Below are 23,818 nucleotides of genomic sequence, written 5' to 3' on the forward strand. Positions count from 1 at the left end.
ATATGTTACTGCAATTTGACCTGTCTCTACATATGTTACTGCCATTTGACCTGTCTCTACATATGTTACTGCTGTTTGACCTGTCTCTACATATGTTACAGTAACTGTTATTTGACCTGTCTCTACATATGTTACAGTAACTGTTATTTGACCTGTCTCTACATATGTTACTGCCATTAGACCTGTCTCTACACATGTTACTGCCATTTGACCTGTCTCTACATATGTTACTGCTATCTGACCTGTCTCTACATATGTTACTGCAATTTGACCTGTCTCTACATATGTTACTGCCATTTGACCTGTCTCTACATATGTTACTGCTGTTTGACCTGTCTCTACATATGTTACAGTAACTGTTATTTGACCTGTCTCTACATATGTTACAGTAACTGTTATTTGACCTGTCTCTACATATGTTACTGCTATTTGACCTGTCTCTACATATGTTACTGCTATGTGACCTGTATCTACATATGTTACTGCTATTTGACCAGTCTCTACACATGTTACTGCTATTTGACCTGTCTCTACATATGTTACTGCTATTTGACCAGTCTCTACACATGTTACTGCCATTTGACCTGTCTCTACACATGTTACTGCCATTTGACCTGTCTCTACATATGTTACTGCTGTTTGACCTGTCTCTACATATGTTACTGCTATTTGACCATTCTCTACATATGTTACTGCCATTTGACCTGTCTCTACATATGTTACTGCCATTTGAGCTGTCTCTACACATGTTACTGCCATTTGACCCGTCTCTACATATGTTACTGCTATTTGACCTGTCTCTACACATGTTACGGTTATTTGACCTGTCTTTACATATGTTACTGCTATTTGACCTGTCTCTACATATGTTACTGCTATTTGACCTGTCTCTACATATGTTACTGCCATTTGACCTGTCTCTACATATGTTACAGCTATTTGCCCTGTATTTACATATGTTACTGCTATTTGACCTGTATCTACATATGTTACTGCAATTTGACCTGTCTCTACATATGTTACTGCCATTTGACCTGTCTCTACATATGTTACTGCCATTTGAGCTGTCTCTATACATGTTACTGCCATTTGACCTGTCTCTACATATGTTACTGCTATTTGACCTGTCTCTACACATGTTACGGTTATTTGACCTGTCTCTACATATGTTACTGCCATTTGACCTGTCTCTACATATGTTACAGCTATTTCACCTGTCTCTACATATGTTACTGCCATTTGACCTGTCTCTACATATGTTACTGACATTTAACCTGTCTCTACATATGTTACTGACTAACTGGCCTATCGTTACATATGTTACTGCTATTTAACCTCTATCTACATATGCTACACCTATTTGACCTGTATCTACATATCTTACAGCTATTTGACCAGTCTCTACATATGTTACTGCCATTTGACCTGTCTCTACATATGTTACAGCTATTTGACCAGTTTCTACATATGTTACTGCCATTTGACCTGTATCTACATATGTTACTGCCATTTGACCAGTATCTACATATGTTACTGACATTTGACCTGTCTCTACATATGTTATAATTATTTGACCTGTCTCTACATATGTTACTGCCATTTGACCTGTCTCTACATATGTTACAGCTATTTGACCTGTCTCTACATATGTTACTGTCATTTGACCAGTATCTACATATGTTACTGCTATTTGACCTGTCTCTACATATGTTACTGCTATTTGACCTGTCTTTACATATGTTACTGCTATTGGACCTGTCTTTACATATGTTACTGCTATTGGACCTGTCTCTACATATGTTACTGCCATTTGACCTGTCTTTACATATGTTACTGCTATTTGACCTGTCTTTACATATTTTACAGCTATTTGACCTGTCTTTACATATTTTACAGCTATTTGAGCTGTCTCTACATATTTTACAGCTATTTGACCTGTCTTTACATATTTTACAGCTATTTGACCTGTCTCTACATATGTTACTGCCATTTGACCTGTCTCTACACATGTTACTGCCATTTGACCCGTCTCTACATATGTTACTGCCATTTGACCTGTCTCTACACATGTTACTGCCATTTGACCCGTCTCTACACATGTTACTGCTATTTGACCTGTCTCTACATATGTTACTCCTATTTGACCTGTCTCTACCCATGTTACTGCCATTTGACCTGTCTCTACACATGTTACTGCCATTTGACCCGTCTCTACATATGTTACTACTATTTGACCCGTATCTACATATGTTACTGCTATTTGACCTGTCTCTACATATGTTACTGCCATTTGACCTATCTCTACATATGTTACTGCTATTTGACCTGTCTTTACATATGTTACTGCTATTTGACCTGTCTTTACATATGTTACTGCCATTTGACCTGTCTCTACATATGTTACTGCTATTGGACCTGTCTCTACATATGTTACTGCTATTTGACCTGTCTTTACATATGTTACTGCTATTTAACCTGTATCTACATATGTTACACCTATTTGACCTGTCTCTACACATGTTACTGCCATTTGACCTGTCTCTACATATGTTACTGCCATTTGACCTTTCTCTACATATGTTACTGCTATTGGACCTGTCTTAACATATGTTACTGCTATTTGACCTGTCTTTACATATGTTACTGCCATTTAACCTGTCTCTACATATGTTACTGACTTATTAGCCTATCGTTACATATGTTACTGCTATTTAACCTCTATCTACATATGTTACAGTAACTGTTATTCGACCTGTATCTACATATGTTACTGCTATTTGACCTGTCTTTACATATGTTACAGCTATTTGACCTGTCTTTACATATGTTACTGATATTGGAGCTGTCTTTACATATGTTACTGCTATTTGACCTGTCTTTACATATGTTACTGCTATTTGACTCGTCTTTACATATGTTACTGCTATTTGACCTGTCTTTACATATGTTACTGCTATTTGACCTGTCTTTACATATGTTACTGCTATTTGACCTGTCTTTACATATGTTACTGCTATTTGACCTGTCTTTACATATGTTACTGCTATTTGACCTGTCTTTACATATGTTACTGCTATTTGACCTGTCTTTACATATGTTACTGCTATTTGACCTGTCTTTACATATGTTACTGCTATTTGACCTGTCTCTACATATGTTACTGCCATTTGACCTGTCTCTACACGAGTTACTGATATTTGACCTGTCCGTATATGTGACATAATTGTGAAGGCATTTTAACTGAACCAGTTACTGAAAATGAAAACTTAAACAGTGTTGAAACTGATTTCAATTTTGTTTCAGTGTGTGCCGCATACTCCGCGTTAACAGTATGTTGTTACTTTACCCTAACATCCACACATTTAACACATTGATGTCATGGCTAAACTCTAACATTATTACTAATATATCACAATATTTGTACTATGCACATATAGAAAGAAATGTACGGTTAACGGTTAATTCCGCATGTAACATAACGCTTGTACACAAAGGTCTGGTGTCAAAAAGTACTGAAACTATATTGATGGATTGGTTGAACTGTACCAGTATGGTCCTTAACGAAGAACATTTGAACTTCTAAATACTGTTCTGTAAAACATAATATAGTCAGTTCGAGCAGGCATTTATAGAACTAAATCGAACATGAAATTCTTGTCATATGGTACATGTGATATCCAGTTCTTCGGTCATATCAACTGATAAATAACACTGTAGCTCACCTGTACATTAATCAGCGCCTGTCTGCTCACGGGGCCATGGTACAAGTATAATGCAGCTGCAGCATCAAACACCTCACAACACTCACCATATATGTGAATGAGGGCGTTTGGTTTAACGTCACTTTGAATAGTATCTCGGTTATAAGTGGAAGACTTGGCATCCTGGCACGCCCTAGGGATGCAACTCTGTACAGCGAATTGCGGCGCCTTAGACTCCTGGAATACCAAGTGGTTAAAGAAAGGTATTAACGTCATGCTATACATGTAAAAAGTCACCGACTCGATTGGCTTAAATAATTTCAGCTGTCGGTTCTTATTCCCTTCTGAGTGAGTGAGTGAGTGAGTAGGTATTGTTGTACGCCGCTTTTAGTAGTATTCCTGTAATATCACGGTGGGAAACACCAGAGACGGGCTTCACACATTGTAGCCATGGGAGAAATCGAACATGGGTCTTCGGCTTGACGAGCGAACGCTTTAACCACTAAGCTACCGCACTGGCCCTTTATTCCTTTCGACCGCATCCGTGGTCTAGTGGTAGAGCGTCCGTCCGGAGAGCGGAACGTCTGGGGTTGGATCTCGCTGCGTCCAAAAGACGTTAAAAGGTGGTACTTGTAACCCTGTTTGGCGCTCGGCAGGGGCTAAAACAAGGACTGGTCGACTCGGTGTAAATATAGTGTGTCTAAATTGGGTATTCATGTCACACTGCGGCTTGGCATCTCAGTGGGCTAGCACTATAAATCGGCATTAGTCCGGACCAGTACAAGCAGAGCGCGCGCACGCACGCACGCACGCACGCACGCACGCACGCACGCACGCACACATACACACACACACACACACACACACACGCTATATATGTTCAATAATCTGGAACGCGTTGTTAGACCCCATTTCGTCTCAAAGATCGCACGTACACACATTTTATTCTATTTCCTATCACAAAAATGGGATGTACAGTCACATTCAGTCCCAACAGCAACACTAAGAATACCCTATCAACAGTTTAATATTATAATTATTACTTACCGCAAATATGTCCAAACTTACACATAAAGCATCTTGACTTGTTTTTATATCAGGGACTTTTTATGAAGCGTAATAGTTTCAGGAAATCAGAATAATGAAATCAGTAAAAACAGGCAATTGACCACGTACGCGTACTTTGGACCATCTTCAAACCCTTAAGATGAAAAACATTCATTTGAACTTAAAACTCATTTGATGCAGCAGCTGAACAATGAAAGACGGGTGTTTTTTCAACAACGTCTACAAGGGTCGACGTTAAACGCCAATCATGAAACTTTAAAAAATCCTTGAAAACTATATGGAGCGATTATTACTTTTTGAAGAATAGTTTTTTAATATTTTTTAGACATTACACGTGTATTTCTTTCACATTTTTAACCAAACAATCTGAACTTTGTATGTTGTAATCTAAAACAATACGAACATTCTGTAAACAGCGGAAATAGAAAAGAATTTATTTGAAAAAAAAAGTCTAGCACTTAATTATTTCGATTTTCACGTGTAGGATGCAATTACCGATAATTCGAGTCGCAAGTCTGGCACGTGCAAAAAGTGACGTCACTTTGAAACATGCGCTACCGGTAACATAAGCTCCCTACAGGGAAAGTAAGACTCGCTCTTCCTCTTTACAAATATATCAACCATTGGCTCTCCGGCTTCACGAATCCTGCCCGAGACTACGAGAGGCAGCTAGCGTCGCTCTACCTTGGGGTGATGGGAGTGTGCTTAATGCAGGAAACAGCTGTGAAGCCGATACCAAACCCTCTCGCCTTACTCTTTAATCCATTCCATGCCTTTCGTACGCTTCAGTCTGTTTCGAAATGAAGAACAACTAACGCGTGATAACGGATTGTACCAGAGAACAGCACTGTGCGGAGTTACGATTTTTTCCTAGATTTTTACGACATACGTCAACAGTCAAGAGATATTTAATAGATATACTAAGGGTATACTCAGATTAAACTCTGCTGGTCCTAGATTATATGGATTTGTGAAATTCAAGGAATTTTGATATTAGACAGACTGTTACCTGTTTTATCCAAGCGTGGTACCTTGCAGTGTTTTAGGAGGTTATTGCTGTAGTGAGAACCCGCTGGGATAACTGAATTCAGTGATCTTCTTTGGGAAGAGATTATAGAGGCAGTGTAGGACGAGCCACGGAGTGTACATGTAAGATGGTATTTGTGGTATACTCGGGTATGAAGTCAATGTGACAGACCGTGACGAACAACGTTTCTGGATAGGACGACAGCGGATGAACATGTCGCAGAAACGCTTCACGCAGGCAAAGGTTGTGATCCTTGGGGGGCCAGGTGTGGGGAAGACAGGTAAGTGCCTGAATTAGTTAATACGTCTTATATATACTCTCTGTGAAACGTGCATCCTGATAACTCCATCTCGGAAATATTACATGACCGAAAATACATGCATCATACTTAGGTCGTTAGATCAATATCACATTTGGGACAGTCATATATGAGATATATGATATAATTTCTTGTACGTATGTGTGTATTTAATTATATCTTCATTGTCAAGATGAATACGCAGGTTCGCGTCGTTATCAGTCAATACATTATAGTTTAATCAATCTAAACCTTTCAGTGATATATACTTTATGAACAATTAGACTTTAAGGTCACAAATACAAGTCTTTATTACTATACATACATTCAATGTTATGAGCTGTAGAAACCGTCACTGCCACGCCGCATGACACAGTAGGGCGTTGATAACACATGGGGCCAGCACGTTACATCACACCGCATGACACAGTAGGGCGTGGATAACACATGTGGCCAGCACGTTACATCACACCGCATGACACAGTCGGGCGTGGATAACACATGTGGCCAGCACGTTACATCACACCGCATGACACAGTAGGGCGTGGATAACACATGGAGCCAGCACGTTACATCACACCGCATGACACAGTAGGGCGTGGATAACACATGTGGCCAGCACGTTACGTCACACCGCATGACACAGTAGGGCGTGGATAACACATGGGGCCAGCACGTTACGTCACACCGCATGGCACAGTAGGGCGTGGATAACACATGGGGCCAGCACGTTACATCACACCGCATGACACAGTAGGGCGTGGATAACACATGTGGCCAGCACGTTACATCACACCGCATGACACAGTAGGGCGTGGATAACACATGGGGTCAGCACGTTACATCACACCGCATGACACAGTAGGGCGTGGATAACACATGGGGCCAGCACGTTACATCACACCGCATGAGTCACGAGGCCAGCTATGTGTGCAGTAACATCACATCCACGGACACCAAGTAAGGGCTCCGCAGACTTCATCGCCGGGAATCGAACCCGGATTTTGTCGTACACAATGTGACTAGGCACTGCTAGATGTGGACCAGTGTGATTGTCGTGCATACAGATGTGATATGGAGGAGGTATTGCCGTGTTCAAACGGGTGAATCTTTCACACGGCGAGAATGGACAGGATACACCGTCTGCACATCCTTGTCCCGGCGCAACACACATTTAGCTCGTACACTATCACGTTAACGTCATTCATATCACAATGTGGTGTATGTGTCGAACTTGTTTACGAATAGGTTTGGAATGAGTTTGTTGAAGAGTATTTCATCACGGTCTGTTAGCTTACTGTGAGAGGGACGCCCGAACACGTAACGAGCACGGGCAAGATGCCGTCAGACCAAGGATTATAATTGAGGCGAATCCTGCGGATCCTGGAATGACTAAGAAAGGTAACTCTGCACAGCGAGTTGTGGCACCTAAGATCGCTTGGACATCCGTACCCGCGAACGGAAATGTTGTTACAGTTTTTCCCTTCAGAATCCATATCCAAAGACGCCCCAATCATGTTTCTATGTTTGTCAGCACCATACCCGTGCTCGTGAGTTTCACCGAAGTGGTAAATGTCTGAGACCTGCATCAGTTCGGGCTTTCCTCCCACATTAAGCTGACACGCCGTGATATAACTGGAATACTGTTAAAAACGGCGTTAAACTCAACTCACTCACTCAGCCATATCCAAAGACATATATCAGTGAGTGAGTCGGAATAACGTTTAAAGCCGCATTGAACAGTATTTCAGTTATTTGACGAGGTGTTAGTTTCATAAGGGAGGAAAGCCTGAAGTGATGCAGGTCTTAGACGTTTACCACTTTGATGAAACCAACGAGAGTTTGTATGATCTTGACCTTGAAAAGACTTCACGGCGAATGTGGGATTCGAACCAACAACGATCAAAGATGTCTGACAAAGACATTGGACGCAACTCTGCAAAGACAACTGCCCGATAAGTCCCGACATAAAAACTGCTGGACACAAGAAAGTATACTCCAATGTTTGATGGTGGCTAAACATGAAACAAATACGAAATGGTTATTCGATGGCATTATATTTGATACGGTGTGTTTTGCCCACTGTTTTTAGCCCAGCAACGTTTTGATAAAATTTGTAATTTTGGGGTTAGTCCAATTATCAAGTGTATACTTTCTTTTACCCGTCAGTTTATATGATCCTATAGAACACAAACTACTATATGGTAAAAGAAATAGGAAATATAATATAACTTCAATGTCTATATTCCCCGTATCTTGAACAGCCCAATTAAGATAAGCCATGATGTACTACCCAACATCTGAAGCGTCAGGGCAAAGAATGTGATTAGCAATGTGTTGCAATAACGTACTGTACGTGTCTGCTAGTTATACACAATTACCGCGGATGATGTATAGTTGGTTGAGTCAGGAATATTTCACCTCTGATACTTTCGCAGAAGTTCACAAATAAATGTACGCCTGATTCAGCAAAACTCCCCGACATCACGGCAGTCTGTAAACAGTCAGCAGTCTGGAAAACAAGTGTTTGACAGCATGAGCACGGTGACACATATACAACCGATCCACTTATTGTAACCATCCAATACTCATTTTAGCCAGCAGCTTTTACGTGTCTTTGTTTTTAACGCTGCTCTCAGTAATACTTCGGCTATATGACGGCGGTCTGTAAATAATCGAACCTGAATCAGCCAATCCAGTGATTGATATCATGAGCATCGGTTTACGCAATTGGGATACGATGGAATGCATCAACCATGTCAGCGAGCCTGGCTATCCGATCCCGTTAGTCGCCTCTTACGACAAGAGTAGTCGCCATTTACAACAAGCATGGGTTACTGGAGATTTATTCTAACCCATCTTCCCAAGGCAAGAGCGTTCACTTGCCTTTTTTTTTATCAAAGTCTTGTTTCCACCCCTTGTCACATCACGCCCATTTTCCTGTGCTAAACATGATTAACTATGACTATGGCACATATCGATAGTCCAATCAGAGAACGTTTCACAATATCTACATCCACGACCTGTACACCTTCGTATGATAGGGGGCACGGGTGGCCCAGTCGTCTGAGGCGTCGCGATTCGCTGTGCAGAGTTGCATCCCTTGGGCACCATGTTTCCAGGTTTGTCAGCACCCGTGCTCGTGGGTTTCACCGAAGTGGTAAACGTCTGAGATCTGCATCACTTTGGGCTTTCCTCCAACGTTAAGCTGGATATAACTTGAATACTGTTAAAAACGGCGTTAATTTGCCGTTAAACCCAACCCACTCACTCACTCACTCGCCTAAGATAGTGATTTACCGCTTCCTGTCTTTGTAGACACGAATATGTTTTTGTCATCTTTCAAACCCCCAACGATTGGCCATGGTTTTTTTATGAAATCGAGAATGTTTTCGTTTTCTTATCCACTGGATCATCGCATGCGGTAGTCGCCATCTTTAAGAACAGCGATCTGATTGGATAGCGCATTTTTAATACAAGGGACACAACTCATGATCTTCGCGAGGTGGCGCCAGGGTCGAGCTAAGAAAAGTGGCCTTGATGTGGCAAGGGTAGAAACTAAGATTTGATATAGGCTAGTGAACACGATTGCCTCGGGAAGTTGATTCGAAACCGGATCCTCAGCTTTTATGACATGTGTAGGTTTATGAGACTATTCTACCAATGATTCACAGCGTACACAAAGAGATAGAGGTGGGGATATTTTGTGTAAATACTTTCAAATACAACACGGAACACCAGCAGTAAGCTTCATATACTGAACCCACATTGGGACTCGAACCTGGGAATATAGCGTAGCGAGCGAACGTTTACCCACTTGGTTACCTGATCTCACGTACATATTAAGGCGCGCCGCAGATACGCTCGTGCTACAAATGTCGTACAACATTTGCGTATGAATAATGTGTGGGCGAGCGTAATAGTGTCACAAAAGTAATACAGTAGTACAGAAGTAGTACAACAATATCACAGCAGTATCACAGTAATATTACGAAGGTGTCTCAGCAGTATTACGTCAGTGTCTCACCAATATCACAGTATTATTACGGTAGTGGTTCAGCAGTATTAGGCAGTGTCTCACCAATATCACAGTATTATTACGGTGGTGGTTCAGCAGTATTAGGCAGTGTCTCAGCAATATCCCAGTATTATTACGGTAGTGGTTCAGCAGTATTAGGCAGTGTCTCAGCAATATCACAGTATTATTACGGTAGTGGTTCAGCAGTATTAGGCAGTGTCTCACCAATATCACAGTATTATTACGGTGGTGGTTCAGCAGTATTAGGCAGTGTCTCAGCAATATCCCAGTATTATTACGGTAGTGGTTCAGCAGTATTAGGCAGTGTCTCAGCATATCACAGTATTATTACGGTAGTGGCTCAGCAGTTATACTGTATAACGTCAGTGCCTCAGCAATATCACAGTATTATTACGACAGTATCTCAGCAATATCACAGTATTATTACGACAGTATCTCAGCAATATCACAGTATTATTACGACAGTATCTCAGCAATATCACAGTATTACTACGACAGTGTCTCAGCATATCACAGTATTATTACGACAGTATCTCAGCAATATCACAGTATTATTACGACAGTATCTCAGCAATATCACAGTATTACTACGACAGTGTCTCAGCATATCACAGTATAATTACGACAGTATCTCAGCAATATCACAGTATTATTACTGCAGTATCTCAGCAATATCACAGTATTATTACGACAGTATCTCAGCATATCACAGTATTATTACGATAGTATCTCAGCAATGTCACAGTATTATTACGACAGTATCTCAGCAATATCACAGTATTATTACGACAGTATCTCAGCAATATCACAGTATTACTACGACAGTGTCTCAGCATATCACAGTATTATTACGACAGTATCTCAGCAATATCACAGTTTTATTACTGCAGTATCTCAGCAATATCACAGTATTATTACGACAGTATCTCAGCAATATCACAGTATTACTACGGTACTGTCTCAGCATATCACAGTATTATTACTGCAGTATCTCAGCATATCACAGTATTATTACGACAGTATCTCAGCAATATCACAGTATTATTACGGTGTCCCAGCAGTAATATTTCGGGACTAATAGAAATGTTAAATTCTAAATTAGGAAGTAACCGACAAACACAAACTTTCCGTCCCTGTGGCGACTGCACGCTTTAGTCAGATCCGCGCGTTCAATTGTCAGGTCGTGTGTTTTATCTTTTATTTTTTTTTTAGCAGTAAATATTTACCCCACTGGCGAAACCCATATGCACGGGTATGATGCGGACATATCAAGGATCATAATCAGGGCGACTCTTGGATTCGAACTCCCTATCACATGATCCTGGCGACTAAGGGGCGTAACTCTACACAGCGAATTGCGGCACACTGGATGGCATGGTAGTTCCCCGCGATCCTTCAAATAGCGGGTTTAGTCTCCAAGTGTTAATCGAGTGGATATGGTCATGTGGTATTTTCCATATGGACTAGAATCAGTCTCTCCTTAACGGAAGTGTTTCCAAAACTGAACGAATCACAACAAGACACGGAATGTGAACAGTTAATTTTTTGTGCGCTCCAACTGTTTTAATGCATCCTAAAGAAATAACATAATTTCTCGAAAATTACCATGTTCGAGTTATTGGCAAAACTTGAGAGTGAAATATTCTCATTACATCACAGAATAATTACTAGTTAATGATGGAAGAGTAGCGTTGTCTATTTTTCTGTATGTGGACAAGCGTTTACACGGAATCTTCAGCCTGGGTTTTATTTTTCAAGTGATGTTATTTGCTCAGCAGACGTCGAGGTGTAGTGTTTCCTAAAGAACTCCCTTTGCCACGATGCTAAAACTTGTCAAAACATCGTAAAACCAGCCAGCTTTATTCTATTATAAAACCTCGCGGTCTGAAATGATCATTTACTTTTTCTGTTTTCTGAGACTGTAAGGAACATCCTATATGTGCTGAAGTCGTGATAAGCCTGTGTATATCTCGTCAGTGTCACAGAAGCCGCCAACCTCGAATGATGTACTCCTTTATCTTTTAATAGATGATAATGTTGATCTTGATCTTCTAATCAGTGCACAAGTCTACCGAGGAGTAGATCTATGTAGTGCATGCACAACCACATACCCGTCAGTATGAATGCATGTGTATGCATGCCTGCTTGTTCCCTGCCCGTGTGTATTAACGTGGACATGTGGGCACCCTGGTGGGGCGGCTGTACATAACGGGCTGCATTGATAGACGTAATTATTTCCATGGAACAGATTAGTGAGACTGTTTAACATACATGCCTCACAGCGAGGGGTTCACTGGTGGCACCGCCGTCTGTGGAATATGCTCTGAGAAATCATGGCTCAACATCGGCATACCATGCATGGACTAGATTCTTGTTGTCATTCATCGTGTTTTACCGACGATAATTAACCTGCTCATTCTCCGAGTAAAAACGGGACGATTAGAACGGTTATTTGAAGCCTGACCTACCGAAACCCCAAGAGAGTTGATTTTACGGATGGAAACATTTGTAGACCTGCACACGTACCCTGCATACACCCTGCACACACCCTGCACACGTACCCTGCATACACCCTGAACACACCCTGCACACGCCTTCAGCATCCCCTTCAGTCGCCTCCAGCATCCGACACCGAGAATCATTTGGGATCGATGACATGCATCAACCAAGTCAGCGAGCTTGACCAACCGATCCCGTTTGTCATCTCTTACGACAAGCATAGTCGCCTGTTACGGCAAGCATAGTCGCCTGTTACGGCAAGCATAGTCGCCTGTTACGGCAAGCATGGGTTGCTGAAGACCTATTCTACCCCGGAAATTATTCTGTAATACTGCTGTAATATTGCTGTAATATTCCAAACACCAACATGAACTACAATGCATTCTGTCCAATACATGCAAGTTCACATCATATACAATGTTTCTTCCCTCTCGCGGTCTACACAAAGCAACAATCACGCAAAACAATGTCCCATTTGAAGGAGCAATTGTTGACATTATTCAAAACACAAATCGATCTAAAAACTTGCAATTTGGGAGGCAAGCTCTGTTTAAACGCACACACAGAATAATACGAGAAAGGACAGGTTTATTACTTCACAGACTTGTTTCTTAGCAGAAGCGTTGCTCGTGACGTTTTAAGACTATTGGCTTCGCCAGACAACCAGCGTGGGTTAATGTGTGCATGTGTTGGAATAACTTTGGCTGTTGTGTTTTTTAGTTCTGAGCACTATCTTGTATTGCCTCAGTGGGGAAGTGACAAGACATCCACTTGGCCCCCGTGTCAAACTCGTTATCAGCTTCATGTCTATATTTATGTTTTTTTCTCCATTAGGCGTATCATATCGGTATCGCGTTATTCGCGTCAAGTGTGACATGGCCGCTTTCCGCGAAGTATTGAGCAAGGTGCGTACGAGAGATTCGTGATTTCAGTGTGGTAAGGAATTTAACTTCTTTTATTATTATTTTGGATATGATGGATGGGTTGTCGCGTGGTTGAGATGCAGAAATGTTAGGGGATTGTAAACATACATACATTGTATGCCACGTGATACACAATTCATTGTCCTGATCTTGTCCTAATCGCAATTCTCACCTGTGAGTAAGTGATTGACTATTGTGTGACGCCGCACACATCACATCTTCCCGGGCCAAGGGTGTTAACTGACTATAAAAGTCCAGTTCACACCCTTGTCGAACTAGACTGGAATAATGGAATCATTTTTGGGCTGGACTAACGAGTCTAAGCATAGTCCAATCAAAATCGTGTAACGAAATCGACACCCGGTTCATAAAAACATGGCGACTGCCCTGCAGATTTCTGTCGATTGCAGGATTTGTAGAGCATGTGTACCGTCAACTGGCTGTCAACCGATATTTTCAAAGTCATTTCATGTTTTTAAACAAGGTACTCAGGTGAGTTAATGATTTCCCGAGGTAAGACCCGTTTTGTTCCAATAAGGACCTTCATTATCGATCAGGTAGTGTTGACTGGGCGCCGCCATTTTGTTGAAAAAATAAGCTCTATGACAGGTGGAATCTGATTGGTCAAGAAGAGGTTTTCTAGAATAGACTACGATCCATGCTGCTGTACGATCACCTAGAATCATCCAGATGACACTCTGTAACCACCCATCCTCATTAAACGGCTCTTGTATCGAGCATGAAGGACAGGGGACCCACAGCTTAGCCCTGGGTTGCCTCAAAGGGCGAACGTGTGTTCATGTAAGTGAGTGGGTATGGTTTTACGCCGCTTTTAGCACTACTCCAGCAATATCGCGGCAATATCATTGTACCCATGTGGGGAATCGAACCCGGGTCTTCGGCGTGACGAGGGAACGCTTTAACCACAAGGCTTCCACCGCCCATGTGTTTATGTACTCGTTGGAGTGTTTGCAATTGTTAAATATCAACCTATATATTTTATATGGACATTCCGGTAATTTAGCACTAATATCACATATGGAGACACCAGAACTGCGCTACAGGCACTGTTCCCATCTGGGGAATTGATCCCGGGTCATCGGCGTGACGTGCGCCTTATCTACTGAGCTACCTCACCGTCCCTAAACATAACGAATAATGCTCATGCAAAATACAATGGGTAGGTAGGTTTTAATTAAATTTGATTTTACGCTGAATATATATAAATACGAGAAGTAGGTCATAAAATATTATAAAAGAAGTCATGTATTTGTTTAATATCAAAATTTGAATAACATATTTTTTATTTCAGCTTTTGCGGTGCGCTACATTACGCGGCGTTACATTGGGGATTACGACGCCAATAAAGGTAGGTAGATTTACCTATGTCGGCTCAGTGCAGAATCATAATGCCCAATGACAGCTCAGTACAGAATTACGCAATAATGACCAACGACAGCTCAGTACAGAATTACGTAATAATGACCAATGACAGCTCAGTACAGAATTATGTAATAACGACCAATTACAGCTCAGTACAGAATTACGTAATAATGACCAATGACAGCTCAGTACAGAATTATGTAATAACGACCAATTACAGCTCAGTACAGAATTACGTAATAATGACCAATGACAGCTCACTACAGAATTACGTCATAATAATCAATGACAGCTCGGTACAGAATTACCTAATAATGACAAATGACAGCTCAGTACAGAATTACGCAATAATGACCAATGACAGCTCAGTACAGAATCACTTAACAATTACCAATGACAGCTCGCCCGTATATGGTTCAGTACGAGTACTCTATTGTATTCACCGATGCCTTTATTCAGTACACGTGTTACACCTTCACGGGGCAATGGGGCATTACAAGCATACTACAGGTGAGTTGATTCAATCAAATCAACTTAAACGATTTTCCATATTTGCAGAATTTGTTTGTGATATTCATTTCATCACAAATTCCTTCCGCTATTTTGCTAAAACTCTTAGTAATGATAATGCATACCCCCGCACAATATTTACAGTGTAAATGCTATCAGTCAATCTATTGGGATCCTCTCAAAACGCCGACCCTGACACTAATTGGGGTACCTGCTAAAGCGTTGCATCTCCCAGGCAATAGCCAGTTAGAAATAAACAATCGGCGATAACATCTGTTGGCATGGCGAAATAAAGGTCTATGAAAATCATAAGGGAAACAAGTAATCAGGTGAGCTGTCAGTATAGGTGAACGTAATCTGGCGTGGAATAGCTACCAAATTGCAGAGATAATTCATACAGATATATTTCACCTCGTTTTTTGTAGAATGATTAGTTATACTTCACGTGACATTATTTAAAACGTGCACATCATGTTTACATACTTTTTGTCAGCTAAATATACTCAAAGTTTTATTGGACCTGGTACACGCCTCTAAGGTGGCCATGCAGGTCTCTGATGACTGGTTAACTTTGTGTGCATTCGAAGTGCTGATTCGTGATCATTCGTATTTCAGCGTGCGCTACGTCATCAGTTAAATTGCGACACTATACAATCGGCATTAGTCCTGACGAGTACAAGCAGAATCACAAATACACGTGCATGAACGTCGCTATATAAGTGCAATAATCTTGAACGCGACGTTAAACCCTATTTCGCCTTGCCTCACCTCACCTCATCGTCAAAAGTCACGTGGTGCTGGTTCTGGTCTGACGTCACAAACAAATTACTGAGTACTTGAATAACTGTTATTTGTAACTTCTGGTAACTTCTAAAGTGAATTGGTAAATCTGATTTAAACATAAATTTATATGCCTTGTGTTGATGCGGAGATACAGTAGGCGTGTCACGATTCATCGATACATCGATGCATTGCGCATTTGCAAACCATGCATCGACTCGGTTTCAGACATTGATATCTATTTTCAAAAAGTAACATTTACGCACTTTTGCAATAACGAGGCTGGCATTTACCCTATCACGAAAAACCCATTATGATTTCATAATCTGTCAGCCAGGCCACGTTGAACATCGATAATGTCACGCAAAAACGACGCAAATTACGTATCGCATCGCAACGCTGCTAAAACTTCATATACTCATATTGCGGTTTTTTTGTATACGCAATGATTCACTTATCTCCATGCATTTGTTCAGGATAAAATTTAATCCCAATCATCAAGAGATTCTAGATTCCACATTCAAACATTTTGATGATGATAATGATGTTGGAGATTTAACGAGCGCTTTCGATGTTGCCGATGTCGCACATTTTGAGCATTTTTAATTCTATAAATTCAAAATTCATGTAGTCTATGGTGGTCTCGGCAAATGAACTGAAAATAATAAAACATAATTTAAAAATCAGTAAACATGAAATGAGTATCAATTTTATTCTATGTTCTATATAAACTGACGTCCAAAAGAAACTTTACCAGAGTTTGAAATCACTTTTGCTCAAAAACAACAAAACATACATGCATGAAGTAAAGTGTATTGAAAAGATCAATATATCAACATAATCAACACTGAAAATGACAATCATACCGCGACCGAGAATGACGTCAGAGCCCCCCAAAGTTGGATGTGGTACAAAACTCGAGCTTTCAGAATCATGGACAATAGGCAGAGTACATAAACAATCGCTCACGTTCAATAACAAGTAATTAGTAGGGTGTGTGACCACCAAATGCCTCAATACACGCAAAAACTCTTCGACGCACAGAAAAAGTCAGTCGTCTGATTAGGTCACGTGGGATTTGACGCCATTCTTCTTGGAGGGCCAAGATCAGTTCTTGCCGGTTGGCTGGAGAGTGTGGTCGTTGTCGAACCCGACGATCCATCAAGTCCCAGAGGTGTACTATGGGGGACATGTCGGATGAGCGTGCAGGCCGGGGCAGGGCGTTGACGTTGTTGGCTGCGAGGAAGTTAGTGACAATTCTGGCTGTATGGGCTCTAGCATTGTCATGCTGATAAATGACACCACGTGGCTGCTGTTGGAGAAATGGTAGGACAACTGGACGAAGAATGTTATCCATGTAACGCTGAGCTGTCAAGTTTCCGTCAACGATGACCAGCGGTGTCCTCTCCTGCCCACAGATCCCTCCCCACACCATGACACTCCCTCCACTATATGGTACGACCTCCTGCACGCAACACGCCGCCGTTCGTTCACCCCTTCGGCGGTAAACACGTTGTCTTCCATCAGCCCTAAACATACAGAATCGACTTTCGTCAGTGAAGACAACCCTCTGCCAGTCACGTCGTTGCCAACTTCGTACAGTCAGGGCCCATCTCAATCGCAGACGACGATGTTGCGCTGTCAATAGCTGTCCTCTGTATGGCCTAAAAGCCCTGATTCCATGAGCCCTGAGTCTCCTGGCCACTGTCTGTCGACTAACCCTGTGACCTAAGGCATTTGTCGCCGATGACGTCACTGTCAGGAAGCGATTTCGGAGGTACAAGGTACGCAAGTACCGGTCATCATGGGGCGTGGTCACCCTGGGTCTGCCTGTTCTTTGCCTGTCAGCGGTCCCTGTCTGTCTGTAACGTTGCATCAAGTTGGTAACGGCAACACGGGAGCAAGCGAAGGTTCGTGCAATATGGGCTTGGGTGGCTCCCATCTGTACCATACCCAAGGCTCGTTCAAGTTGTTCGACTGTGAGTCGTGGCATTTCTTTATGTGTTTTTTTTATCACTGTGGATGTCTGACTTGCCGTTGCAATCGTTTTATACCCTTACCCGCACGTGCATTTGCAGTTGTCCGTGGTGCACGTGTTTTCACTTTTTCGGGTGTTATCTCGAAAACATGTAACAGACGATTAACATTTTCTGCATACACTATTGTTGTATTTAGGTTATGTGTTTTAGATAGATATATTTTCAGTTGGGAAAGTTTCTTTTGGACGTCAGTTTATAATATATTTCCGACATATAGAATATACTTTTGTGCCGCTCCTTACAAATCCTCATATCGCCAACAGACGTCAATCGTGTACACAACGCCATTGGGAGACTCAAACGCAGTGAATCATCGAGTGAATAAATGTTTGACAAATCGTGGCGAAATTACGCACTTCTGATCCAAAAAAACGTCAACGTTGAAATTTCCCATCTTACCCCTGTCGCCCATGTAGGTCATAATATCTACTGTCATACCTCACTGCCAGTTGTTATGTGTTCCCAATTATTTCATCATTATCCCACAACAATTACTGGAAACAAATATTATTTTGGAAATTATTTCGAGTACCCCCTACTTTTCTTGAAGAGTATAAATGGATGTTGGAGCACACCTCGAAACCATCTGTGAACTGGTCTAGGTACATGATGTATACCCAACCCTCGGTGCTGTGGTTCAAGTACATCTCTCTTTAAGATACACCGTGACACCTGTCTAGCATCCCCAACAACACTGGCATTTACGATCAAGGGGCTACCTGCACAATTGCGAGCACTTTGAACTTTTTGCCGTGTCACAGACAGCCACTCGACTAGTAAATAGGGGCAAAGATCCGAGGTCGGTTGCACGGTGGCAGAGTTATGGCGTTTACACTGGGAGTCTTGAGATATGTCCTATATATACACCTCAAGGTCAAGGTAGAAGAAGAGTGGGTTCAACCCGTGAGCTTCATATGACATCAGCCTGGTTGCATGTGTATGCTGCGCTAGCGCTACTGTGTAGCGCAAACGCAGCATACAAAGGGAACCAGGCTGCATATAACAATTTCTAATTATTCATTCAATCTTAGTGAATTAAGTTTAAAAGAATTTTCCTGACTATATGGCGGCTAAATTTCGTTGAAGCCTTTGAGTAAACTAACAATTTACAAATTCGTAAGTCAGTAACGCGCAACCTTGTGCTAGTTAGAAACTAAGTGTTGTTTTACTCCGCTGTCGCAAACACACTTTTAATGGTGAACTGTCAAAGATCTCGAATATGTACGCACTGCAGCCAGAATCAACAATCTGACCCATTGTAACATTTGGATCCTCATTTTAGTCGAATCTTAGAAGCAAGGGGAAATTATATGCTGAGTGAAAGGAGGCAACAGCCATATTCCAAAGTCGAGGCGATTACGTCAGAGTTAAGGAGAGTGCGTTCAATTTGTTCAGTGAGCTTTACATATAATTGTTTCTGTGAGAATGGATTCCTATTATATCCTGAAATGGAACAGATGAATTGACTGATTGCCTGCCATTGGGGTTTCCAGTGCTCACTTGCACAAAGCGAACTTAACGCTTGGGCTAAAATCCCATATTTGACATCGGTATATAACCGACTTACTTGCATGGCTCGGACGTTTACCACGTAAGCCACAAGCATTGGAATGGTGCTGAGAAACCTAGAAACCTAATCGGGGCGAACCGGGATTTGAACCCACGATCACAGGTTCCTGGCGTGCCCAAGGGACGCAACTCTGCGCAACGAACTGCGGCGCCTTAGACGACAGGGCCACCCGTGGACCCCAGTGTTTGTAAACAAATGTATATTCCTCGACATACAAACAACTATAGTCGGGTGAGCTACAGTATCTCTAATGTTTCACGCATGAAACAGTTTCACAGCAAGGCTCACTGGGTTACAAGCGTGAACGGTTTAACATGAAATATTCAGGTACTCACATATGCCCGATGCCATAAAAGATTGTGCCAGAGCTGAAAAGAACCGTATTTATCTTCACCGCCTATTTCAAGAGAACAGAAAACGAGACATAATATGAGACTAACATCTGTTGTTTAGAGACCTTACCGTTATTTTTGTGTCTGAGAAGCGATTCTCAAATACAGGCAATTATAGTCAATAAACGTGATGCGCTACGTGAGGTGAAAATACCTGTCTCACATTGAAACTGTAGTACATACACGAATAACGGTAAATGATTAACACGAGAGTGTGTGTGTGTGTGTGTGTGGGGGGGGGGGGGGGGGGGGGTGGGGGTACACTTGCCAGGATTGTGCTACTCACGTTTGTTGTTTTAGTGTCCTTGGTGAAGAGACTCGCCTTGGGTTGTGGTGCGTGGTGCTGTGGATGCAGTAAATGTTCATGCAGTTGTTGACGAGGTTCACGAAGCCGACAATTTGTCGGTCACACCATGAAAATAATTCTAGCGGTGAAGGAAATATGCCGCCATTGTATCAATTAATGCATTGGGTATATTTTTGAGCATGCTTGATCGACCAGAAGAGGTATTGGACGAATGTCAACAAAACATTGCAGGGACAATTGACAATATTGTGAGTGGTGATTGTCCTGGTGGTAATGGGGAGAGGGGATTTTGTTCAGGTAACAATGGGAAGAGGGGGTTGTTCTGGTAGCAATGGCAAGAGGGGGTTGTTCTGGTAGCAATGGGAAGAGGGGATTGTTCTGGTAGCAATATGAAGATGGGGTTGTTCTGGTAGCAATGGGAAGAGGGGGTTGTTCTGGTAGCAATGGCAAGAGGGGGTTGTTCTGGTAGCAATAGGAAGATGGGGTTGTTCTGGTAGCAATGTCAAGAGGGGGTTGTTCTGGTAGCAATGGCAAGAGGGGGTTGTTCTGGTAGCAATGGGAAGAGGGGGTTGTTCTGGTAGCAATGGCAAGGGGGTTGTTCTGGTAGCAATGGCAAGAGGGGGTTGTTCTGGTTGCAATACGGCAAGATGATTGTCTGTGTGGCAATGGCAAGAGGGCATTTTTCTGATAGTAATGGAGAGAGCTGATCTTCTGTTAGCAATGGAAAGAAGGGGATTGTTCATAGATTATTGTGGTGATTATTGTCCGTGTGGCAGTGGGAAAAGGGGGTTGTTCTTGTAGCCAAGGTGAGAGAGGATTGTTCTGGTAGCAATGGGAAGTGGGGGTTATTCTGGTAGCAATGGGGAGAGATGGGTGTCTGTGTGTCAATGGGGAGAGATGATTGTCTGCATGTCAATGGGGAGATATGATTGTCTGTGTGTCAATGGGGAGAGGAGATGATTGTCTGTATGGCAAGGGGGTTTGCGTTGTGCTGGTAGCAAGGGGGAGAGATGAGTGTCTGTGTGTCAATGGGGAGAGATGACTCTGTATGGCAAGGGGGTTGGCGTTGTGCTGGAGCAAGGGGGAGAGACGCTTGTTCTGGGAGCAATGGGAAGAAGGGATTGTTCTGGTAGAAATAAGAAGGGGATGGGTTGTTCTGGGAGCAATGGGGAGAGGCGGTTGTTCTGGTAGCCAAAGGGAGAGATGATTTTCTGTGTGGCAATTGGGAGAGGGGGTTGTTCTGGTTGTAATGGAGAGAGGGGATTCTCCGGGTCGCAATGGCGGACGGAGTTTGTCAGTGTAGTAATCGGGAGAGGTGACTATCCATTAGGCAATAGGAAAAGGTGCTTATCTGTTTGGCACTGGGTTGAGATGACGACTGTAAATTGTCTGGGACGTGGAAACAAGTGAATAAAACAATCCACGTTGTCTGAGTACAGTGGCACCCAATCAGTCTCTGACCCCGACCATATGTTATGAGTATTGGTTCCATTGCCTTGGTGGCGCCAGGCCAGACTATGTCTACATTACTCAATGCATGTCGAAACAATGAGATCTATTCATTCATGACAACAAATTGCTTTGTCATAACGTTTGCAGAAAAAAAGACATATTCGTTGCTTGATTTGGTGCAGTCATTCTGCAGGGATTGCCGTGGAGTCCGTAAGGGGTTGCTATATGCGTATTCTCAAGCACATGTCTACAGATGGATATTTGTGGAGCCGGAGATAAATTATTAGGAGAGGAGTAACAATATCTTAGGTGATCAGTAAATACATTTAAAAGTCATTATAGATTATTTCATCAAGTGAAATATCATCACAGGTGATTGAGAGAGTTTGGTTTAAATATAAGATGCATTAAACCAATCTCAGCTATATCACGGTGTGTTAGCTTAAATTAAATGTTGGACGACGGAGTAGGATCATTAAATAAATTACAATATTAAATACATAGGTAGAAAACACCAGTCCTACTCCTGAACCCCGTTGAACCCCTGTCATGGCCAGATTGGCCTCCGATTTATAACCTCATATTTTATATCTCTGACTAATTCTCCCTCCCTGAAACATACAGGCTGGGTTTCAGGTATTGCCAGTAAAAAGTGAGGAGGAAAACAAACTCCCTGCCACAGACACTGTATAAATGTGTTGTGATTTGTCTGCTGGAGATAAAAGAGGCGACAATGTTTCCACCATTACAAGACAAGTCTTAAAGATTGTTAAATAAACATCAATATCTCAACACATCTTGTCTTCAAGCCATGTAAACAATCCCTACGCATTAGATCACAATATGTACTCCGTATGTGTGTTACCTTAAGAGGCCGTTTCCTTTCCCATCAGATACTAAACCTACAACTATATACACCCGACAGTAGTACTTACCTCCACCTCCCTGCCCGACCTGTGGTTTGTGTGTGTTTTATCTGGCTTTCATTTCACAAAGAATGTCGACTTCCCTCCTTTAGTTGGCAAATAATACATACAACAAATGAAAATTATCTACCACTTTCAAAGAGCTATTTACAAACGTAAATAAACATTTACGTTTCCCGTATCTCCATTAAGATTGGTTTTAGTGCACATGGTGGACATAGGGAACGTCTCGTACACGTACTGCTACTGTATACAACATCCCAAACGTGTAATGCAATGAATTTAAACAGCTACGGTTGAACACAGGGAACGTGTTATTCAACGGATGAATACAGCTGTGATTGGACATCGGGAGCGTGTACTACATAGCCTCGATTGTGTTAGAGAAAGTGTAATACAACGAATGCATACAACCGCGACTCAGCATTGTACACGTGTGATAGCAGACATGTATACCACTACGCCCCATACCGAGAACGTGGTTTAGCCCCGTGTCACCAGTGCACCATAACAGTTCAGGATGAAGCCAAATCCGGTTACCCATCAGTATCCTTTATCTCGTACAGTTTACATGTACATATCCGACCAGCAACAACGTCATGAAAAAGGTTTTATAAAAAATAAAGTAGTTTTAAAAACATACCACTTCCAACACAAACCAAGCGAAAACCTCAGATCATGGGGTCATTGAGTTATTTCACTTAATCATTTCCGGTGCACAATGGGAGATATGTTGGCAAGTACTTTTTCTGTTATTTTACTGAACACTCATGATGTAGTAGGTGATTAGCACGCGCCGGCTTATACGTGGGTATAGCATAGATGTTCCTTACTACCTACAAGTATGGGTTTTTTTTTATCAAACGGTGATACAATTATTGCGATCCCGGTGTGTTGTAGTAGA

The 23,818-nt window shown here is 41.9% G+C and overlaps 1 protein-coding gene across 1 annotated transcript in view; it reads left to right on the top strand.

The window, feature by feature from the left end:
• Positions 1 to 5,398: 5,398 nt before the first annotated feature.
• Positions 5,399 to 23,818, top strand: part of LOC124123763 (ras-related and estrogen-regulated growth inhibitor-like) — a 51,292-nt gene continuing 32,872 nt past the window's right edge. The window contains exons 1-2 of the mRNA XM_046486932.2: positions 5,399 to 6,076; positions 14,868 to 14,924. Coding sequence (XP_046342888.2) covers positions 6,004 to 6,076; positions 14,868 to 14,924 — 130 coding nt within the window. The 5' untranslated portion in view covers positions 5,399 to 6,003. The remainder of the gene's footprint in view (positions 6,077 to 14,867; positions 14,925 to 23,818) is intronic.

Source organism: Haliotis rufescens, unplaced genomic scaffold (assembly GCF_023055435.1).
Source record: "Haliotis rufescens isolate VD_foot unplaced genomic scaffold, xgHalRufe1.0.p SCAF_5, whole genome shotgun sequence".
Classification (NCBI taxonomy): Eukaryota; Metazoa; Mollusca; class Gastropoda; order Lepetellida; family Haliotidae; genus Haliotis; species Haliotis rufescens.